At 38.3% G+C, this 21,844-nt stretch overlaps 1 protein-coding gene across 11 annotated transcripts in view; it reads right to left on the bottom strand.

Moving 5' to 3' along the window:
- The window catches only part of LOC478670 (LIM domain containing preferred translocation partner in lipoma), a 603,162-nt gene that overhangs the window by 153,032 nt on the left and 428,286 nt on the right, over window positions 1-21,844 (bottom strand). For all 11 annotated transcript variants that reach the window (XM_038583676.1, XM_038583674.1, XM_038583673.1 and 8 more), the window contains one exon: window positions 15,127-15,253. In XM_038583676.1, coding sequence (XP_038439604.1) covers window positions 15,127-15,253 — 127 coding nt within the window. The remainder of the gene's footprint in view (window positions 1-15,126; window positions 15,254-21,844) is intronic.

Raw genomic sequence — 21,844 nt, 5'->3', positions numbered from 1 at the left:
CAGAGACACAGGCAGAGGGAGAAGCAGGCTCCATGCACCGGGAGCCCGATGTGGGATTCGATCCCGGGTCTCCAGGATCGCGCCCTGGGCCAAAGGCAGGCACCAAACCGCTGCGCCACCCAGGGATCCCCTCACTTCACTTTATAATGATGTCATCACCAAACCAAGACAGAAGTCCAAGGATGAGCCTCAATTTATCCCTCTCTCTCTCTCCTGAATTGTCACCACATGAACGTCTTGATTTAGGCTCCTATAGTTCCCCATAGACTAATGTAAATGACATCCAGGCTGACTTCCAGTCACTGAACCCTCTCCTGTTCAACACCCATCCCCCTGGAGGTACCAGAGTGATCTTTAATCAATGTCTATCAAGTCATGTCATCCTCTTGTTCAGATCCTTCATAGATTCTCAGGGCCTTCTCCGCAGACTCTACACTCTCTAGTAGGAAAGAAAAAGCCATTTTGATGTGACCACTGGTCATTCTTTGGTCTCATTTCACCTCCAATTTCCTATTCTCTTGTCATGTTTTACTTTGTGCAATTTTCCAATCTTTCTGTACCCATTGAATTGTTTGTCTGAAATGTCCTTAAGTTCATAGTTTGCCTGGAAAAGTCCATTCACATTCAGTCTGTTAGAATGTAACATCACCTGTTGCAAAACCATTCCCTCTTTTCCAATCACTGTAGGCCATTCTAACCTTTTTCCTTTTGTAGCAATTTTCACCTAACTCCTGTAACACACTTATCATACTGTCACTGAGTTATTTTGTAAATACATATGTCTCCATTTTGTAGACTAATGTTGATTGGAAATGCCTAGCACAGTTCCTGGCACATAGCAGGCCTTCAATAACTATGAAGGAATGAAGGAACAAATATCATACATTTCCTATCTGGAAAGCCTCATCCTCATTTAAAGCATGTTCATAAATGAACTCAAATCCCAGACCCTCAGCAACAACAAAAAGTTTAGATTTTTCCTAGTCTTACCTAAACAAATCTCGTGGCCTGTCTAGGGAATCTTTTGACTTCGAAAGTAACTGCAATGCTGAAAGCATTGCTTCCATAGAAATCTTCTTACGTGATCTCCAAATGAAAATCCACCTTGAGCTTAATGTGTCCATGAGAATGTTGCTAGTACAAATTTTGGATGGCAGCTGGATGCACACATCTGAGCTGTATTTCCTTGATCTGCCAGAGAAGAACTAGAAGCAACAGTATCTCCACTCCACCTGTGACCAGAGATGTAGAGCATGGGAGATTCCAGGATAGCAGGATGTGGGGTAGATTGTTCCCAAGGTTGCTTTAGAAGCACAGAAAGTTTTCTTTAGAATCAGGGTGTCACAACAGCTGCCTGAAGACACCACACATCCGAAATTAGGAGTGGGAACTAAGTTGAAGAATCAGTTAATCAGCGTCTGGCTTCCTGAACCACCTTAATGAAATAAAATGCCAAAATTCACAGATACATTGACACTCCTGCTGATGGCCTAAAATAGCATCAACTTCCGACTGAGCGAGCCAATTGCTAGCTATTGCATTGAACTCTTCTGACTGATGATATATCAATAGGGTGACCTTATTTTCAAGATGAGTTCCCTTCTCCTTGCTCTCTCTCATTTCCACTTTGGCAGTGAGACTGGACTTGGCTTTTCTCTAACACTCACTGGACTAGAAGATGCCAGGGTGGTGGATTGATAAAAATAATAAGTAACTTTTTTCCACGTGTGAATGAAGGCAGCCCTGGATTGGGATGAAGTATTGGGAGAAAGGAGTTTGTGGATGTAGATATTGCTAAAATCCCAAGAACCAGGTTTCCAGTTTGAGAGAGAAAAGAGGAATAGAGATGTAGATTTAAGTGCCGCTATCATAGACAGCATAATATTCAGCACTTGTCTTAAATCATCTGGACTATGTAGCACAGCTGGGCACTATTACTCTATGGGAGAACCAAGACAGTGTCCCTGAAGACATCTGGTGTAGCACAAACTGAGTGGTGGTGCACCTGGATTTCTACCCCCTGCCTGATTAGTGGTAAGACTTTTCAATCAGAGGAAATTATATCACACCGAAAAATCCCCTGAGCGATGCAGAAGGACAAATAAAATGGAATTTGTCAGAAAATCCACATGATGAGCAGACTCTGAGGGCCCCAACTTCTACCAGACCTTCTGCAAACTGTAGTCACAGGTACAGTTTATCTGGGGGTCCAGAACTGGGCTCTAGGCTCAAACTGCAACTCCAATAGTTACTACACTCTGGGGCAATTGTTTAACTTGTCTCTGCTTCAACTTCCTCATCTGTGAAAGAACAGTATCCCCATCATAGGGTTATAGTCCACAAACACTGACTATAGTCAACAAATGCATGCAAAACTTGTAATATGTAGCAAGTAGTCAAAATCTGCTAATCTTACTTTCAGCAGAAGCATTAGTGGGAATATCAGGGATCAAGCCAGACTAGAGAATCTCTATTGCAAGTAAAATCTTGATGGAGTGGCATTGAGAGATTTAAGGATTCATTTAGCTCTACCTCTTCATTTTGCATCTCAGGTGAGGCAAGATATGTTCTCTCCTCTCAGTGATCTTAAAGTAGGAGACACAGACATATAAACATATGCATTATATATATGTATATTACATATATGTATACACGCATGAGAAATAAAGGCCACAAAAGTTATCAATAAAATATAATATTAATAAAAATTAGAAAGAAATTAATTCTGACTTAGGAATTGAAGACCATGTCCTAGGATAGTCTATAGTGCCTCTCTGTACCAAACCCTTTAAAAAATTTTAAAAAGCTACATTTGCAAGCCAAGTAAATTATATATTTGGATCCTAAACTCCAGCAGGATAAAAATCTTCATTTTTCTTTAATCATTCACATCAACAATTCAAGTAAGTTAAATTCAGGGAAGCAGCAATTCCACTGTGGCCAAGTTTCTGTTGCCTTGCTGTCTCCCTGTTCCCTACTGCCTGACAAAAGGACACTAGGATAGAATGTTGTTCAAGCCTGTCTAGTTTTTGATTGGCCTCTAACTGTTCAATAGAGATCACTGCATTTCTGAATGGTTTGGGCAAAAATTGCTGATAGGTCCCAAACTCTCTTGATTATGATATTTTAACCAAGTCAGAGAAAGAAAGGCAAATTCAAGCAGACTATAGACAAAGAAAAATTAACTTGGTTTTCTACTACCTGAAATTCTCAGCCTGGTAGTAATGCACTCTTTGCTCTGCTAAAAACACTCTATTGATTATGCTGACACTGACAGTAAAGCTGTGTGGTGGTTAGTTTTCTTTAATTTTTTTTCTTCACATCTCAGATGAGAAAGTGGGTTATGATTCATCCTGCACAATCTGAGTCAAAATTCATTTTTGTCTCTTTTCAATTAGTTCTTCTGCATTCCACATTAAAAAGCAAGAGTAGTTTGCTCAGCAAATGAGGACACTGTGGTATGTCTTTGTGTGTTGGTTTCTCACACACGACTGAAAAACATTTTCTGTATCCTCTAATGATATTCCATTAACAAGAGAATACCATAAGAATACACAATGTGCTAATTCAAAGAGAGACAAACACTAATATTAAAAACTCAGAGAGGTTGATTATTATATACACTACTTGTAAATGGCATAATTCAAGCCAGATGCTGCACTGGGAAGCAATAGTAACAGCTCTTAAATTTTTGATCTCTTCTGATTTAGGATGCATTTCACATCTATTGATTTTACCTGATCCTTATAATCTGCATATAAAATAGGAATAATGATCTTCTTTAATCGGTGAAATAAGTGAAACTCTGAAAGGTTAAGAGGTTAAATAAAATTGCTGAAAATATACAGAGTTTAATAGAGAAAACCTAAATAAAGAATTTGATTCCATCCCTTAACCTGTCCTTGGATAAGCTGGTTTCTTTGGCAAAATGGTAACTCTAACCTCAAAAGTGCCAAAACAACGTTTTTAAATAATGTTTACCAAAATGTTCTAGAGCACATTGCAAATGTCAAATGTCCACAATGTCATACAGAGAAGACACAGAACTTATACTTGGACTTCCTGACTCGAAGTCCAGTGCTTGTTTCCCGATGCCATGTAATTCATGTAAAGATGAATTCTTCATTTTTATGACAGTGCTATATTATCTACACTGAAGATCACTGTCACATTAATGGTTACTAATATTAATTTCATTTATGTATGCCAAGCACCACTAGTGAACAACATTACTGACCCAGGAAAATCCTTAAACAGTGATGCTCTGAGAGTATCCACCTCAGGAAAAAGTATTCCTTATATCCTATAATACTATTTTATTTTTATTAACTGACAGTTAAAGCTACTTTAAATTCAATGAACCTTCTCATAAGCCTTAAGAAATGAGGAACAGTACTGAGCAGAGTATAAAATAGTCTGGGGAATATAATTCTTGAGCTTATTTTCCAATTCTCCAGCTTATTTTCCAATTCTTCTATGGAAGTCTGAAGCAAGCAGTGCTGTAATTTTATAAAGGAGAGCTGTTTTCCTATCCACCTATGTCTTAATGGTATGTGGAGGACAACAGATGAAAAGTATTTGAGGCCAAATAAATTAAGGGGCTAAAAGATGCCTATAAATCGTTTAGTTTAATCTCTAACACAAAAGATGAGCCCTCTGGAAAAAGGGCTGATGGAGAGGTCACAGCGACTCTTCAGGATAGTGTCAGGCCCAGACTCTGGCCTCTGAATGCTTGATTTCTGGCTCTTTACACCACTTCTCTGCTTCTCATGCTAACATAATTACTCTGGGTGGAAAAAAAAATGTTTATTTTGTAAAAGTCAAGTCAATGGGTGACCTTGAGGCAATTATGTCATCATGGTGTTCCATCATGGTCTTCTTGTTAAATTATATCCACATTTCTCCATACTTTGAACATTACAGGATTCATGGATGAACATTTTAAAGTTTAAATATGGTATTTAATTTAATGTCTTTTAAGGGGAAATAGCAGCACCTATTTCCACCCATAATATCAACATATGGATATTATTGATATAGATGAAGATAAAGTAGGCTAAAAAGTTCATTGATTTTAAATAAAAATACTAGGCAAATCATAGCCCAGATAGTTCATGAATATGGTAAAAATTAGTAAGGTGTCTCCAATTACCACAGAATGGGAAGTTCTGAAGCTAGATAATTTCTAAGCACCTCTCTAACTATGCCATGATCCCAAAGCTAAGTAGGAGAGAAAAAGAGGTAGTGGAGGTTAATTAATTGCTTTCTAGTACTTCTAGCCTATTGCATCCTTTTAGCCTCCTTGAACAAGTCGCTTCTGCACAGCATTTTTGTTTTCTCATTGAAGTGAACACATGATCTCACTTATGGGTAGGAGCGGAGTTGAGTCCAGGATTTGGAAAGATTCAAGGTTTGATGGTCAGAGAACCAACCGAGGTCTGAGCTTGGAGCTGTGTAGTGCTGTGACAAATTTGGGAGGATTCAATACAACATGACTGACATTGGGAGTCAGTTAGGAAGAGTACTGGACCTGTGTCTGGGTCTTCCCAGTTTATTGGTCTTGGTTATTTTCTGCTTGTTTTTCTTTAAAAGGATTCAACTGTCTTTGTTGAGAATCCCGATCACAGACAGTATGTTACCAATCAGTCTACTCCCTAGCAATAGGTGTCTCTTCATGTGAACTTCTGTGACATTTAATCTGGCCAAGTCAGCTGGTAATAGTGGGAAAAGTCCCTGAACCTGGATGAAAAACAATGTATTTTCCATTGCCAGTCATAAAATCAGTTCACCATCAAAGCCATTGATGTTACAGGACTTAACCATGCTTTATCTTCTTTGCCATTACATTCCATTCTCTTATTTCCCGTTGTGTACACTACAATTGTTAGTATATAGTGTATAGTAGGCACTCAATAAATATTTGTAGATGAGTGAACGTATTCAATTAAAAGTACAATAGGTATCTACCAAATAGAACTCCACAGATGTTCAAACAATGGCTTTGCTGACAGTCAATTAATTAGCCCTTCTGACAAATCTAATGTCACTTCAAAGTCTGGAAGGAGATGATTATCTGTGCGTTTTAGAGAAAGTTGTGGGGAGAGCGCAGGTGAGGGGGAAGAAGGATGTTTGGAGGGTAGAGGGAGTAGAGTTCACAGTTATCTATATTTGTGTGTTTAAAATCAGAAAAATGCATAATTAGCACTTGCAGGTTCAGATCTCAACTCTAGCCACATTCAGCACACAACCATAAACAACTTATGAATTGGAATCTTTTTTTTCGGGAGGGGGGGCATACAACGTGTGCTCTGCCAGCTCATTTTCTCCCAGAATGCCAGGTTGGCTGTCAGTTATTAGGTTAAAAAAAAAAAAAAGTTTCATTATGAAGTAGGAATCTCTTTTCTACATTACATTCTCTGATGAAGGGAATGATGATTTCAATGTAATTGAATAAGTGGGTGTCTGCTGTTGATATAAAAACTATATGAAACAGCCATTCTGGGTGGTGGTTTACAGCCTGGAAGGGGTTTAGTTTAAGCGAATGACCTTTCACAGCTTGTTGCTATGGAAAACACACATAAACATGGGGTAAGGATGTTTCTTTCAATGTGACCTGACCTGATTAGATCAGAATAGCAGAAAATTGAGGAGTTAAGAGATTGGCCTGGGAACCAAAAACTATAAACTCCACAGTAGGAAATGAGAGAAATGGGGGAAAGTATAATCTAACAGCTTAGAACATCTCAACTATGTAACCCATCAACTGACCAATTTCAACCCTTAATTTTCATAGAAAATTCATGCAAAAGAGACCAAGTTCAAGGGTATCAACTTAATTTTCACTGAAGTTCAATGAATATAGCAATTGTATCTTACTCTACACATTCTCTAGTACCTTTAAGTGATTAAAAAGGGGGAAAGTGAATTATAATCCATGGCTCTATCACTAACTAATTTGCAACTTAGAAAACTCATTTATTTGTTTCATCATCTCTAAAATGGAGGGGATTTTCCTTAGATAGTCTCTGATTCTCCCCAGCTCTAACCTTATGATTCTATAATGTGCTAAATAAATATATGTTAAATGAATGAAGTATTTTCCCTCTGTAATTTGCTGTATGCCATGTCCTGCCACAGGGGATATACAATGTCTACTCACAATTTTCATTTATATGTCCATTAATTAATTAAACAAATATTGAACATCTATAAGCCAGTCCTTGTTCTAGAAGTGAAAATGGGAACACAAAAGTGAACTAAACAAAACTGTTGCCTTCAATCAGACTTTCATTCTAGTGGGGAAAACAGACATGAAATATTACACACAATTTGATGAAAATGGAAAAAAAAGATATTGAGAATCTCTTCAGTAATTTTTTTTATCTAAAAATCAAGGAGCTCAGGACAGTATATACACAAAGGTCCTCACTAGTTACTGATTTTATTTTATCATTTTTAGGGGCAATGCATTCTTTACTCAAGTTGAATAAGGTGTGGATTATAATAAGGGATGGGTTCACAAAAATGTCAGGCTAACCCACTTCCTCACCTTTGTGAATAGCCCTGCCATCCCTCTTCTTACCAGCAGAGACTAATTTTTATTCTTTATTCAGAAAGGAACTTCTGACCCTTGAATTTTAAAAACTTCCAACTGTTTGACCTTGAATGAGTCATTTGGACTTCAGTTTTCTGGAAAACGGAACATTGTTCTGGATAGTTTCTAAGATTAAATTCTTCTTTATGACACTATAAGTCTAGGTTCTCAAATCAATGCTTAAAAACACACTATATAGCCAAATTAATTAAAAATTAACGTGTGCTAAGATGGAACACATAAATGCTTAGGATTATTTATTTAGTGCTGTAAACATATATTGCCCCAAGCAAACATCTTACCAGAAATCACTACCACAAAAGGAAATATATCTAATATGTCTCATTAACTAGAAAACATTCTATTCCCACGACCCACAGATATCTTAAACAAGAGCTGGAGAGAAACAAAACCAAGAAATCCATTTTTTCCCAAATCAATATAACCTTTTCTCTAAGCCATTCATTTTCTAATTTTTCTTCCATTGTGGTTTTGGGGTTTTTTAATTAATTAGGTAATTTTTTTTTCCAAAAATAAGATTCTTAAGGCCTCAGGTTCCTTCCATCTGTACCAAAGGCAACTGCCCACCTGGAGTCATTTCCCAGTTTGTAATTGACAGGAACACTTTGGAAATTGTTTTCTTGACACAAAATAATAACAACAAAGAAAAACAAATTATTTAGCACCTCTCAGTTGAGACCTCCCTAAGCACTTTTCAAAGCAGACACATTGTTCCTTGTACAGATGAAAAAGCTAAAGCACAGGGCATGTTCACTGATCTACCTCCCAGTTCATGACTCTCTAGCAACATGGTGGGAAGAGTGTGATGGGGAAGAAAGAGAATAGGATCTGGAATAAAGGCCTGGGTGTCTCACTGCAGTGCTGCTGTTAGGGGAGCTATGCTTCTGGGATCTTTGACATGTTAGGGGTGGGTGGTGGCCCTGGAGAGTGGGGAGTCCCTTAATTACTCAGATCCTGTATGTCTTCATATGTCGAATGGGGAAAAAATAGTTTATTTTGCAGGGCTGCTGTCTAGTTCAAATGATATAACAAGAATGAAAGTGCTTTACAAATCATCATATTGATGTCAGTTATAATCACGTTATAGTAATGACAATCTGGGGGTCAAAAAGAAACTGGATGCAAGAGGCTGATTCCCAGGCCAGTTTAGATGCCCATGTCACTGAACCAGAGTAGGACAGTACTTTCCAAAATACATATCACCATCCTTCCCCACTTTGTCCAGTGGTGGTTATTGGATGTTGGGCCAGACTCTTCCAAGAACTTCTCTCTGTCTGCTCAAAATGTTAATTCATTATACTGAATGGGAATCACCCACTTCTCCTCACTTGCCTTGCTTTGTTGCTAGCTTTGGAAATATGGATATCAAGTTTAATTCTTTTCCACATGGCTGTCTTCCAGAGGCACCTGGGCTCCAGGTTTCTTTCCTCCATACCTTCAGCCATACCTCAAATAGTGGTCTGCAGCTTCCTAAGCATCACAGTCCAAGTCCTCCACACATGCTCACTTATCAACTGGTCTTACTTGCATCAAAGACAAACAGACTACTGATCCTCATTGTGGGGCACTCTGTTTCAACTCCTGAACATTCACTGGATATCCATGTTGCTCTCAACTGAGAAGCTACATTGCACTAAGTATGGTGAGTTAGTTTAACTAATACAGTAATTATAGCACATGTCTACTCAGGCCTTTCTTCTCTTGAGGCTTACCACATGCCAGGTCCCTACTGCCTTTTATCTTCCACTTCTGTTCTACCATCCTAGTTCCCCCAGAACAAACTTCCGGCTTTATGCAAAATTTCCCAATATACCTCAATAACAATACTTGGAGAGTATTTGAACAAAATTCGTAGACCAACGCCAAGTTCTGTGACAAGAGTTTACCTAGTGCTGCTCTGAAGGCATTGAGATTCTTCAAATAGCTCCCTAAACAATTTTGAGACTCACACACTTCATTTTTTTTTTAAAGAAGGAATAAGACAACACTATGTAAGTAATGCCAAGATAATTACAGCTTTGTGCTTAAAAATAAGCTGGTAGATATTTTCATTCTATCCTCAGATACATTACAGTTCTCATTTCCAGAGATACTATATTCTAATAGTATTGTCTTGGGTCTTAGGGTCTGTACAGCCAGAATGCCATTATTTTGGGGAGAACTGTGTCATGGATACAGGGATAGACCAATGTGGAACCTCTTGTACACAAACCTACTTTTTCTTTCAAAATGAATGGAAGCATGAAACTTGGAGGCTCTGGGTGTGTCAACCAACATGGAAAAACTCTTGGATAAATTCAAAATATGTGGCAAAATTACCTAGAGACAAACTCCACTTTCCATTACATTTCCCCCTTGTAACTGTCTGAAAAATATAAACTCCAACGATGGCAACTAGCTTGCAAGCTCCTGAATATTCTGGCAATGGTACCTTTCTTCCCATTCATCTTACTAGCTAATTTTAAAATTCTCCCTCTCATTTTAAGTTCTGGAGTTTACCCTAACTTATAATAATTCACAGCTCATCACCTCTTGTTCTTCCTATACATCTATCCCTGACACTGAGAATCTCCTTTAGTATAAATATACTTTTCTAGTTACCCAGGGAAACAGGTTGCTCTAAAATGCAAGCCTTGCTGCAAATGATTTGGGCCAAAGACCACTGCCTGGTTATTGAAGCAGATGAGAATTTTCTACATCTCATTTCCTTATGTTTCCTTTCTTTTCCTTATAGGGTAGTGTTTCGAGGCCCACTCAACGACTCCACTGCTCATGGAAAAAAATACTTGGGGAATCTCCTATAGCTCAATCACATAAGCCTAAGTAGATGGAAAGTGTTCACAGCATGAGAGACTTTTATTTCTCCTTTAATTAAGATATGGACTTACCCATCTGCCGTGTTATGGGTTCATTCCTTGTGGCCTATACTGTCATACAACAATCCCTGATTTTGAGGAAGACGGAAGAGAGAGAGCATTGAAACACTAAAACTAACACCTTTTTGGATGAAACCATAAAAAAAAAAAAAAAAAATACCCGGCTGAGATTCAGTTGAAGGTTCCTGCTTGCAATATTTATCAAGGATTGGCTTAAGAAAACAAGATGTGCTGTAGTTATCAGCAATTTGCTTCTCCTTGAGGTCAACAGAAGGACAAGTCAGCTAACAGAGTTGATAGGAAGGCACTGGGTGTCCTGTGTTTAAGTATGTATCTGAACCATGGCCAAAAGGCCATGCTTAGTGCCACAGCAGTTAATTCAGGCATTATACAGAGTTAAGATATATTGCCAGTGACACTGAAGTTCCAGCTACACAACTTATGGCCCTGGGCACAGATGGTCTCTTACTTGAAGATCATGACATTGGGAGGTAAAGGATGACATGAGGCGGAACAGCCAACTAGTGACAAGCTCTAAGAGCAATGTATGCCTTTCTATAATGGTAATGAATCAGTATGGACTTGAGATGAGAAGGAGTCCAAATCCTGAATCCTATTAGCTATGTAACCTTGAATAACTCATTCAGCTTCTCTGACTGTTTCCTGACCTAAAAAATGAAGATATCATCACCAGATCTGTCAGTCAGACTATGACTCTGAATAGAGCTTTAGATAAATATCAGTTCCCATCATCGCCACCCTAATGACTATCATCTCATCAGCAGAAGAAAAGGTATGCATCCCGTAGAAAACAAGTAAACATACACAAGAGGGGGAAATATCAAAGATCCACTGTAATCATTAAAATATTCAAGTTTAGGGCAGCCCCGGTGGCCCAGCGGTTTGGTGCCACCTTTGGCCCGGGGTGTGATCCTGGAGACCTGGGACTGAGTCCCGCGTTGGGCTCGCTGCATGGAGCCTGCTTCTCTCCCTCTCCCTCTGCCTGTGTCTCTGCCTCTCTCTCTCTCTCTCTCTCTCTCTGTCATGAATAAATAAATAATATCGTTAAAAAAATAAAATAAAATATTCAAGTTTAGAAGGCACAGGAATGTAATTCTCTCTACTTCTCCCACCCAAGAAAGGAGTCTTAAAATAATTCACTTGCTAAGCTTCAATACATTTTGGGGGAAGAAGGGTGTCCTAGTAATGGCATCTCTAGCTGTTTTAATCTAAAGTGATACTGCCTCCCTCACAATATCTTTATCTATCTATATCATCTTAGCTATATGTGTAGATCTATTGATTGATGTATCATCTGTCTAGACTGTTTCAAAGTAAGTTGCAGACACCATGAACGTCACCCTAAATACTTCAATACGTTGTTCCTATAAACAAGGATATTGCTTCGTGTAACCACAATGCCACTGCCACATTCATATTCAAACTTTTCTAAACTTGCCCCAAATATCCTGCCTTCTTCCCCAACTTTATTTCTCATTATTTGTTCCTTTCTACATTGGTGATTCACTCTAATGACTTTATTCTGTATCATGTTAAAATTTCCCTCCTCAGAAATGACATTGCTTCTGTACTATTATCTCTCTTCCAAATCTCTTATTAGCATACTTTTAAAGATGTAACTCAAAGGCTAACCATTCCATAAACATGTTTCCATTCCTGCCTGGGGATGTCTAGTCTCATTTTTCCGAATTCTCAAAGAACTTTGGCTGTACTTCGATTAAGTCACTTGTCACTTTCAGTCTTGTGTTAGGATTAAGTATCATCACTCTGTCTATATTCTCTATTAGACTATAGGCACCTTTAAAGGTAAGATCCATGTCTGCCTATCTCTATGCCTCACGCTACTTAACAGAATAGCTTGTATATTATAAGCACTTGGTGAATATTTTCCACCTAAAGTAAATTTTCCTTAAATAATTCTGGCCTCAACTCAAATTTTGTTCATTCTATCTACTCAGAAGAGAATAACCTTCTATTTTCTGTGTATCCAAAGCCGATCTCCTCCATAATTATCCAGCCTAAACTTTTGGAGGTGATGGATATGTTTATTACCTGGATTGTGGTGACAGCAATACAAATGTATACACATGTCTAAACCCACTATGTTAGGGACACTGTTTATATGCAGCTGTTTTTTGTATATCTCAATAAAGCCAGGGAAAAGTGTTTAGAGAAAAAAAAAAGTATAGAGTGGAGTCTGGATTCTAATCAAGTTCTGCAATTCATTAGCTGTTGATATTGAGCAGATTACTTAACATTTCAATGCTTCGATTTCCTAATATGGAAATAATAATAGCATTTACAGGGTTATATATTTTCTATAAGGATGAAATGAGTTAATTCCTATAAAGTACATAAAATAGTGATGCCATATCGTAAGCACTCAATAAAAGTTAATCATTATTTCACATTCTCTCTCATGGTTCATAATCCTTATTTGGCAATGATTATTTACCAATTGGTGACATATGTTCTATTTTTGCAAGGAACTTAAATTTAAATCAGGTAATATTAATGGATTTTTAATGGGCATATCTTATTTTCTTAAATAAGCATGGGATAACTTTGATTATTGAGGATATTCTATATGCCAAGAACTTGTCTAAGTGCTTTCTATAAATATTTCACTCAATACTAAAATAACAGTATGAGTTAGCGATTATTTCCATACTACAGATAAAGCGAAACAAAAACAAAGATTGAGAGAGCATAAGTAAGTTGTTCAAGTTGTCTAAGCTAGTAAGTATCATAGCTAGGATAGTTCTTGAAGGCAAAGATGAAATTTAATTTATGTTTGTTTCCCAGAAGGCTTAATGCATATTCATTAACACAATTACTATCTATGTTCAATTTTCTTTATTGCCGTGTATTTAGTTGCTACGATATTTGAGGCATATATACTTGTTATGTTAGTTTGCTTTTTATTTTTAAAATATACATATACAGTATACAGATAATATACATATACAGTAACCTTAGTTTTTGCTCTTAACACACTCTTCTAAAAAGTTTACCTAAGATTCCAATATAAAGCTTTTTACCACATCAGTAAAAAGAGCATGATAGACTTTTAGTATACTTTAATATAACTAGAGACTTCTTAAAAATATTCTCCATGCATTTGTCCTATCAATTTATGTTTAGCTTTTAGCTTTGTTGTATTTCTTTGGATTAATGCTGTTTCTATGGGAACTTACTTGTGTCGAAAGAAATTCTAGGAAACATTTGCTCCACACTTTTGACTTACCAAGGTGGGAAATGGGGCTCAGGCAGATGGGGAATATTTCAATACTGCCTAGCTAGTCAAGGGTACAGAAAGGACCAGAACCAAAATTCTTTATTCCCACTGCTGACCTGTATCTATATACAAATCAATACCATGTTTTTCATGCCCTATCCCATTCCATCTATGGCATAGCTTTGGACCAGTGCCTCAGTTCACCTGCTATTACCCATTCCCAATAGGGAGCAAGGGGAAAACATGAAGATAGTAAATGTCTAAAGAAGTAAAAGCCCTGTGTGATGTATTTGCCTCTATGCCTTTGCTCCTGCTGCCCCCCAAATGTAGTCTCTTTTCTCTACATGTCCTTAAAGTGATGCTACTCAAACTGTGGTCCATGGAAGGGTGTCTAAAAAATGTTTATCACCTCACAATGAGACAGGACAAAAACATAGCGTGAGTATTTAGGAAATGATATAACACTTTGATAGAGTAATTTATTCCTGTTAAATCTCATAATGGTAAAACTTGGCCCTCCATTTTGTATTCTTTTGATTTCAATGTCTTAAGTAAGTAATTTCAATTGTGCTCTAGACAAATATCAGTCTCCAACAGATTGAGGAGGAAATAGTTGTCATCACAGAAAATCTGGGAGGCACTGCCTTGAAACATCCACGTTCAGGTACCACCAGTTCCTTTGTAAGGGATTCCTGATGCTTCTGATAAATAGAGCTTGAACATTTTATAGTATCTCACACATCCCTCTCTTATGCCTCTTACAGCTTTCTACCAAGATTAGTAATTATTTATGTATTTTCCTTATGTCTCCTGAATAATTACAACCTCCCTGAGGACAGGTTATGTATCCATAACACCTCATAATTGGCCTAAAGTTCATAAACTCCCATTACACTAATGGACTGGATGGTATAACCATTCATAATTATTTACAGATTTGGAGAGGGAAGAAGGTTGAAAAAATACAATAGGAACATCTTTTCCTAAATTCGCGTAGGTAAAGAATTGAGAGTGCAGAAATTAGATACTACCCAATTCCATATTCTGTATATAAATATTTAGACCAGTAAGGAACCTGAACCTATACAAAAGCCCTATTTCTGCTTATGGAGAAGCTTATATGATGACAAAATTCATTTTAAAATTGAATTTGTATCTCAAGAAACTGTACAGTACCCTTGCTAAAAGTACAACAGAGATCACACTTATGGCAAGCTCACAGAGCAATATCCAGAATACTCAGTTGTGTGCAGATATATATCAATTCCAATGTGTCTAGATTCAAACCCTTGCCAGCGGAGCTGATAAGCTCCTAATTAATAACTAAGAAAAACAGAAGGCATTTACTTCAGAAGTCATCTCTAGTCCCCACTCACCAAAGTATTCATCAGCAGGTGGATTTTCCATATCATACAGCATCTTCTTGGTCAGGTGTTCAAGCTCATCTTCAGGGCGGAATGATGGGGGAACAGCTGGAGGCCCCATGGACCCTGTTTGTCCACCCTGAAAGGCAAAGAACACATAGTTCTTTAAATGCAGTCTAGACACTCAAGACAGTCAAATAGTGTTTTCATTAGAGAGGAAAAAGTATTGGACACGACTACTAAGAAATCCAGGTTTCATTATGATCAGTTTTATCAGTTCCTCAGTGTCTGACCTGGGACATACCATTTTACAGGATCCACTTGTCTTATCAAGATGAGTCCTCTACTGGGCTTTAGAAATCCATGTTTACAACAGTAGGAATTCATGTCATTCAAAAATTGCTAAGCAGTTACTATGTACCACTTGTATATTTATAAAAACAAGATAAATAAATGAGTCCCCACCCCCCAACTTTAAGGAGTTTATGGACAAATGAGAGATTCAGGCTCATTAATAATCAAGGATAAAGCAACTACAGAAAGTACATAACCATGGCACATAAGGGACCTCTCTGGTAGCCTGAAAGAAAGAATTCAAGAGAGACAGACTAGGACTTACTCAGCAAAAGGGCAGGAAACTTATGGCAGAAGTTTTTTACACTCAGGAAAGAAAAAGGCCAAACGGCATAAGGAGCTCCTGGCAGTGGAATATTTCTGCACCACGTATAAAGCTTGAGATGTGAGACAAGATGGATCTTACGGAATACAGGGGTGCAGAAAGTGAATGACCCTGTGTTCCAGGGTAGCTTCTTCCCCTAGTACTACAAATAGCCACATATCAAATGGGGAAGGTACATCAATAGTACTGCTACTCGGCTGGTGTTTAAATAGGTGGGTGAGCCAGAATTACAGCAATCTCAGAGAACCAAAGTATCAGCGAAAGATTGCTTGAGATGTTCAACCAAGAATCCGAAGTATGTAGAGAAAGAAGGAAGGCCAGATGTAAAATAGCTTTGCACTATGGAAATAAAAGGGACTCTATTATTTTATTTTCCTTTGCCTATATTGTAACTTTGGCTGTTTCCAATATCATATCCCCACATTTAATCAGAGGGTTTGTAAGAGAAAAATGTTCAAAAAGTTAAGAAAGGACATCCACAATGGCTGATGTGGAGAGCTGAGATTGTGAGAATGTTATGTACTCTTAAGCTGTCAATCAAGAGTTTTTCCTTTCATGAACAGTTTACAAGAATCAATTCAACAAAACCTGAAGCTGCATATTCATTCACCTGCTATCCTCACTCCAGAAAATGAGTTCTTGGATGTGAAAATCCTGTAAAGTATAAATCCCTGTACAAATGTTTCATTCTTACTACCCACATTTATTTCAATCACTCCAAGATGCCTATTAATTATCTGTGTGATGTCTGAGGCATAAAATGCTATCTAAACATATGTGAAGCTGTTAACTGGCACCTACTCGAACTTTTCTCTGTATTTATTTTTTTTTATTTTTTATTTTTTTTAGGTTTTAAAAAATGGATAGAAAGTTGGGAGTACAGACAAAAGAAGGCCAAAATGACAAGAATTTTTTATGTTGGTTCATAATCATACCCTGGGATTCTATTTCATTGTTGAACAACTTGGACTGGACAATGGACACAGTGAATAAACTATGGCATGTAGCTGGTGACAAATACAAAAAATAGAGAGCTGCATGCCACAATCTCTTATTCATAGTGAGATAAAGAAATTTGATGCCCAAAAAGATCAGGGCAGGGCTAGTCATGATAAGCCCAGCAAAAGAGCCCACCCTAGCTTCATTTATTCAATAAACATTAAGTGTTAAATCTTAAGGCCTCCTCTAAAGTGCAAATAACATTTGAATACTGGACGAGTGATTTGCTAGTAATATTAAACTTTCAATGGCACACATGTTATCCACTTCTAGGAAATTTTTGCAGAAATAATCATAAAATTTTATAACCAAGGCTAGTCACAGAAACTATATTTGGAAAAAGGAGGAACCAAAAGTAACAGTGTAACTATTGTTCCATGGGTAAGAGGTCACTTAACTGGACAATGCTAGAAACATACAATAGAATGTGAACACGTTTAAAGAGTATATTATAAATCTATCCGCTCAAGTATGAGAAAATGACATAGCCATGCTATTGAAGGAACAGATCTAGAGATAGAATAGGAATCTTACCTGATGGTCCCATTCATTTTTGAAAAGTAAGTACAGTTTAATTATCTACAGTTCTATATACAAGTAGGAAAAAAAAAGTCTGAGAGGATACAGACTCTCGTGTTAAAGGGGATCATCTCTGGGTTTGGAATCCTAGAGGCCTTTTAATTTCTAAGTTTGTGTTTCTTTTACAGTGTGTAATTTGACTTCTGCAATCTATGAAACACAACTTTTCAAATGCAGTGAATTCAAGTGATAAAGATTTGCTGGATGCTAGCAAAGCCCTGGAACAGGGTAACCTAAGTCAAGTGGGAGCTTTGAAAGGAGCAAAAGGCTGAAGGTGGGTCACAATTTGATGTGAGTGGGGAACAATGCAAATGGTTCTGTGTTTAGGACTAACGAAGCAAGAGAAAGGGCCAGCTAACAATTGCCATGCCATGCTGGGTGCTTAGGGCTTCTCTATGGGCCAGGGCCTCTAAGCTTGTATGAGACCACAGGCAACTCAATTCCCTTTTGGCAGAGACTGGCACCCATAAAAATGCACATTGAATTTATTTACAATTTTGGGAAGCTCATAGGCTACAAGGAACGTATCTAAAGACCCTCAGCAGGTAGGAACGTACAGGCAACAGAAACCTATGTGGGGACTTTTAGCTGGGAGGTGAGCTAATCCGATTAGAAAGTTCTCTCTGGAGCTGAGAGAGGACAGGAGAGCCATGAGACTGGAATGAGGTGGGAAGCTTATCCTAAAATATCTGTGGCCAGAGAGTGAAGGGACATACTGTGTGCCAGTGGCATTATGGTTGGAGACAGAGATTTAAATCTGGAAATGGTTTCATGTCCTTAAGTGAGCGTGTGAATTCTTTATGATTTCAGATTCCCTTCTGTAAAATGGGCTTGTCAATGCTACCTCACAGTCGCTGTGAGGATTAAAACCAGAGAGCTTGGGCGGGGTGGGGGTGGGGGGGCGCCTGGGTGGCTCAGTGGGTCTGACTCTTGATTTTGACTCAGATCAGGATCTCAGGGTTGTGAGATCAAGCCCTGCATTGGGCTCCACCCTCAGTGGAGAGTCTGCTTGAGATTCTCTCTCTGCCCCTTCTCCCATGCTCTTGCTCTGAAATATCTAAATAAATCTTTAAAAAAAATAAAAAAAAAGAAAATCAGCTTGCATCCCATGCTGTAGACAGCTTAACTACTTTCAAAGGGTAACAAAAGGACTCTCTTTGGATCTGCAACCCACCTCCGAGGGAGGGATAATCCCCGTTTACGTGACAGAATTAAAGACAAGGATGGAAAAATGACCTACCTCTTGTTTTCTAGACTTGCAATAAGGAGAGAACTTGAGCTCAAAATAGGCTGTCATCTGACTCCAATTGCCATGCATTTTTTTCCAACCAAACATTGCTTCCCATGGAGGAAGTGGAGAAATATATGAAATATTACCTGTGGTATTAGTGGCACTAGTTGTTTTAATTTAAATCAACAACTATTAAGGAAAATCTGATAATTCCCACTCCCAGTCTTAGGGTAGACTCTCGGGGAATGGACAGGACTTATCATTGTCTGGGCCTAGTATATCTGCTCCCCTTTTAATGTCAACAAAGGCAGCAAGAAGGCCACATCTGTTCTCTGCCAACAATTCAGATTCTACCCTTAGCGCTTATGTTACAAGTAGAGGTCCTACTTTCAAAGCACTTGCATTGTTAGGACTTCAAAGATTTTAAGGAAAATATATCATTCCTTTTTTTCTCTCAAAACTTCCAATTTGCTCATGATACGGTTTCTGAAAGAACTCATTTGGAAAGGTGCTTTCCTCTTCTTTTACATTCTAATCCCATATAAATGCTAAACGTGGATTCCTGGTTTCTCTCTCTTTCTCTTTTAAGATTTTATTTATTTATTCATGAGAGACAAAGAGAGAGAGGCAGAGACAAAGGCAGAGGGAGAAGCAGGCTCCTTGAAGGGAGCCCCACATGGGACTTCATCCCAGGATCCCAAGATTATGATTGAGCCTAATGCAGATGCTCAACCACTGGGCCACCCAAGGTGCTAGGATTCTCGGTTTTCCTTATAAAGAAAGACCCCAAGAGAACATCTCTTCCAGGGTTTGTGAACACAACGCCCACCACCCTGACCCTGACCCCAAACAGTGCACAAAACTTAACATCCACGGAATACATATTGGTAAAGACACAGGCTCTTTAAAGCCGGCATGTCTCCCACATGAAGGAAGATCAGTCCAGGACTTTCTTTGTGGTTCAAGTCCTGTCACTGTGTTAGGGCTTTTCTCACTGGGCTGAAGAGACCCCCTCTTCATTTCTCTTTCTCAGTGTTCAGGGCTCCACATGACCTAAGAAAAAGCAGCACCTGTCCAATTTATCTTTTAAATAAGCAGCTTCTAGCATTGCGTCTAGGTCGGTAATAGAACATGACTGAAAATTTGTGGGGTGGGGGCCTGGAAGGGATGGGTTCCCTTATTTTGTTTTTTATTTCTTCAAATGCGGAAATGTGCACAGTATCCACAGCATAGCCATGGTGGCATAATAATAATTCCTTGAATTTTTGTGATGCTTTTCCAGGGGCCTGTGTTCACAATACACAGGTAATCTCAAATGTTTATGCAACAGCCATGTGTAACAAGTAGTCCTCCTTAATAGTGAACAGGTTGAGGCCTGGAGACGGAAAGCGAGCAACCTGGTGTGGAGGACCACCCCTGAAAATCGGTGAAGCCCTGACTGCCACCGGGCTGTACTGGGTCGGGCATGGCTCAGCTATACAGCAGTGGCTCCCCTCAGTGCCGGGGTCATCTACAAGTCCTTCCACTCTATCCCTCTGTAGGAACTTGGGTTTTTTTGTTTTTTTGTTTTTTTCCAGAGTAGAGGTTTACTGCTAAATAGTGAAATGAGAGTCCTGCCAAGCAAATATAAACAAAGCATCCAGCCTCTTCTAAGAAAAAGACCGTCCAAAAGTATCAATATTAATCACTAATATGTATGTTCTTTGAAATGCCTGAAATCCTTAGAAGAGGCAAAAAAATATTGTATATCCTACAGATGGGTTACTGAGAACTGAATTTCAGAAGACTGCTGCAAAATTCTCTTAAACATACCTTTCCTAAGAAATTGCCAAGTTCTGAGCACTATCATTATAAACTCAAATTATTCATTATTCCCACCTCTGACAACTCGGAAGTCAGAGATGTGAAAATAGAAAAGCACAATCAAATGTAAATACTAAAACACAGAGATGAATTCAGTGATCTGAGGTGAGAGAAGGCTACCAGTAAGGATATTACCTCTTAGTTTGATCTTGAAGGATAAATTGGATTTCAACAAATGAGAGAGAGAGAGAGAGAGAGAGAAAAGACAAGACATTCCCAGAATAGAATGTATAAAAGAATATGCATATTAGGAAAAAAAATGTTAAGAAATAGAGGAGGAACAGAACCAGATGAGGCTAGAGAAATGACCTGTAGTCAATGGCAAGACTATTACAGGCAATACAGAATCATCCAGAGAGTTAAAACTGGGTGTTCAACATCTTTAAACACCACGTCTAAGGGTGCCTTAAAAAATGCAAGCAGACAGCATGGTATTTCTGAGGAATTTAATGGCTAAAATGCTTAAGGACTCTGATACTGACTAAGTGAGGCAGAGACCACTCACTGCTCACCAAAATTGACTTCCTCTTTCTGAGCACACAGCTGGGCTCCATCTTCCACTCTTCCCTGCAGTTAGATGTGACCATTGGAAGCCCAAGAAAGGAGGAGCACACTCTGTGGAGAGCTGTCCACTGACTAGGCTGGCCTATCTCAGATTGCTATAGAAGGGAGACTGGGAAGAAACATGCTCAAAGGCTAATGGTTGAAAGCGATGGGGGAGTAGTTTATATTCTTTCTATTTTCCCATATTTCCCTCTTTTTTTATAGTACATTCTTTTTTTCCTCTTGACACCAAAGTGTCAGAAAATGGAAAATGTCCAAGCATCTGCCACTGGTTCCTCTCTGTCATGGTTCTCTTCTTGCTAGTGGCCCAGCTGATATTATTCCAGAGAAGGCTTATTGTGACTACTGTAGCCAAATTGGGATCTAGGTCCCTGATAAAAATTACAGATGAGACTGTGCAAAAATCAGGGCTGTTTCTGCAAACAGAGTATGGACAGAGTCCTTAGTGAGCAAGGTAACTGCCAGATTAAGAATAGCACAAATAAGGACTTTTATCATCATATTTATATAACACTTGACAGTATTTGAAGGGTTTTATATATTCTTACATAGGAACCCAGAAGCACAGAGGGGTCTGTTTATCTCTCTAATCTGTGTTCTGCCTTTAACTGGTCCAGTAATTTTGATCAAATCATTTCTATTCCCTGAGCCTTCAGTAGCATTCTGTGCAAAATGATGTTTACAAAGATTCCTTTGATTTTACCCTATCTTATTTTTGTGCCCATAATATGCAGGGCACATATCATTACAGATATTTATAGGGAAATCACAGATAATTCATATTTTCGGGTACTTTGTAGTCTATAAAAACAGAC

This window comes from Canis lupus, chromosome 34 (genome assembly GCF_011100685.1).
Source record: "Canis lupus familiaris isolate Mischka breed German Shepherd chromosome 34, alternate assembly UU_Cfam_GSD_1.0, whole genome shotgun sequence".
NCBI lineage: Eukaryota > Metazoa > Chordata > Mammalia > Carnivora > Canidae > Canis > Canis lupus.
The sequence above is the reverse complement of the archived record's forward strand: the minus strand, read 5'-3'. Positions and strand labels throughout refer to the sequence as shown.